Genomic DNA, 2,500 nt, shown 5'->3' on the forward strand with positions numbered 1-2,500 from the left:
CCTATACAATCTAATTTCTTGTCGCATAATTTGCATAATAATAAAGTTTAGTTCCCAGCAGAGAGTCTTGCCAACCAACATAGCCACCATGATGCCATATGAAAACCAGCAATGTGGAAAAACTAATAGTGCTCTCAGCCAATAAGAGTTAAGTTATCTTGTCTAGTGTATTATGAATGCTCAAATCGACACCCAGCTAACAATAAATGCCATGCCCTCCCCTCCCAAACAAAAATGCAAACCCCTCCAAGAGTTTAACAAAAGCAGCCTCCCAATACACACCCCTGAAAATCTGAATGGTAAATAGCACGTGCTCACGATAACCACAATATTATTTCTGACTACAGTATGTGTTAATTTAGTTTTTGACCTGAGTAATCAAAACACACACTTCACTTGCTGCTTAGCCCAGGTTTACTGCAAAAAGTTTAAGACTGCAAGAAGCAGATAAGATCTTCGTCAGCCTGACTAGGGTTCTTAAATGAGTTATATTGAGATAAACACAACAACTGCTTTTACCAATTGAAACACAAGGACAGCATAGTGGCCACTGAGATCTTTTATTTTTCTCTTCCTCAAAAACATTAAATTTAAGGCTCTTTTCATTTGCAAAAAGTGCTCGACATATCACAAAATTATGTTGCTGTTACGAGCCAATCGGCATCTACAGTAGTTCACAGCAGGAACAACAAATGCAGATCAGCCAGCAAATAACTTCAGGTTTTTAATATGAATATCAAATTAGCAGGTATAGAGTCTCCTGCATCAATAACATTTTCCCCTAAACAATGTAACAATATTATTGTTTGGAAGCTATCTATTGCTGATCGCAAACCAAAGAGCTAACTTAATAATGTCACCTCCTACATCACGCCTTTTTGCTGAATTTTTAAGGAAAAGGAACTTGCTAACTACCGACAAATTCATGTATTTGAATTCTTCAGTATGAAGAAAAGAAACAGGGCAAGTATTTGTTGTTGCGCTATAAGAAGGGTCCATTCTTTAATGTAAACAGGTTTGCATTGTAGCCATCTGTCCGCTTACTTGTCGCTTGTACCAGTCTTTTGAGCAATGACAGCCTCCTCTCCCATGGACGTGAGCACGGTAAGTAAAACCGACTCCTCATTATCAAACTTTGCTTGGATCTCTTTACCCAAATCTCCGTCAGGAAGTTTCAAGTCTTCACGTGTATCTCCATTATCAGACAAAAGAGTCACATAACCTTCCTCGATGTTGGCCAGCTAACAAAGAGGAAAAAATCTTTAAGTCAAGTTACATGTTACTTTCAAAGTTCCAGAAGGGAACGGGGGGGGTGGTGGTATTGCTACTGTTGCTTGCTAAACTACTCACTCAAGAAATGCGAACAGCAGTCGAAAGGATAAATGACCAATTGGTTATTTCAATGTATGGGATAGTTTAGTCAAAAATTTACCCAGTAAAATCAGGGTTTGTACACTGCTTGTGTCCTAAAATTCCATGACTTTTCCAGGACCATACAACACAAAATCCATGAATGAGGGGCAATTGGATCCAGTCTCCTTGAATATGCATACACATTCCAGAATAAATTATGAAATGAGACAGCTTCCATTGCATTTGTCAAAACTTGAGACAAAAATTTTATTTTGTTTGTGCATAGAGCTAATTTTCCAGGATTTTCCATGACTTGTCTACATTTTCCAGGACTTCCAGGACTGGACTTTACAAGATTAGAAATCCAGGTCTTTTCAGGATTTCCATGACCCATATGCACCCTGGTAAAATGAAACCACTACAGCTGTATATATATGAACTTTGAAAGTTAAAGCATGGAGACTCCCTTTCTCACGAGCAGGGGAAATGAAGATTTAAACAGGACATAAATGCCTTTTCTGGGGCCCAACCTAGGAGAAAGTCATCCAATTTTCATATAATAACATTTAACATACTACAATAAACACATTACTTTTAATGTTTTTACCAAATAAAAAAGACTCAATTGCAGAAATTTTGCTTGGGAACATGGGAGGGGGGGGGGGGGGGGTGTCAATTATTGACCTAGTGCTAAATACATTCAACACTTAACCCTTGTTCACATAAGGCCTTGATTATGATCAAGTTAGAATCGAATTAAATATGAAATGGATTCACATCAACTAATTACAGTTGCTGATTATTATTGGGTTATAATTACTTCAAATAACTTCAAGGGAGTTGTTTGAATTAATTACAGTGCGTAATTGAACAGAATAGCAAACACATGGTAGTACATGTACATGTATGAGCAGACGAAACTTCTGATTGCTTTATGGAGTGAAGATTTGGATTTCTCTTTTATTCTCACAAGCTATCCTTGGTTGTCTTCTCGCCTCAAGCATGATGATGATAATCGTGGTAGCCGCGTGATACAGCCCCATTTTGTCTCACACTGCAATGTTACCCTGCCTATCGAATTTGACCTTTAGCAGATGTGAACAGAACCACAATTGAATAAAATTGACTGGAGTATGATAGCCTGAAT

The 2,500-nt window shown here is 37.8% G+C and overlaps 1 protein-coding gene across 1 annotated transcript in view; it reads right to left on the reverse strand.

Moving 5' to 3' along the window:
- Positions 1-544: 544 nt before the first annotated feature.
- The window catches only part of LOC138051505 (eukaryotic translation initiation factor 5A-1-like), an 8,652-nt gene continuing 6,696 nt past the window's right edge, over positions 545-2,500 (reverse strand). The window contains exon 4 of the mRNA XM_068897724.1: positions 545-1,241. Within this exon, the coding sequence (XP_068753825.1) occupies positions 1,041-1,241 (201 nt within the window). The 3' untranslated portion in view covers positions 545-1,040. The remainder of the gene's footprint in view (positions 1,242-2,500) is intronic.

Source organism: Montipora capricornis, chromosome 6 (genome assembly GCF_036669925.1).
Source record: "Montipora capricornis isolate CH-2021 chromosome 6, ASM3666992v2, whole genome shotgun sequence".
Classification (NCBI taxonomy): Eukaryota; Metazoa; Cnidaria; class Anthozoa; order Scleractinia; family Acroporidae; genus Montipora; species Montipora capricornis.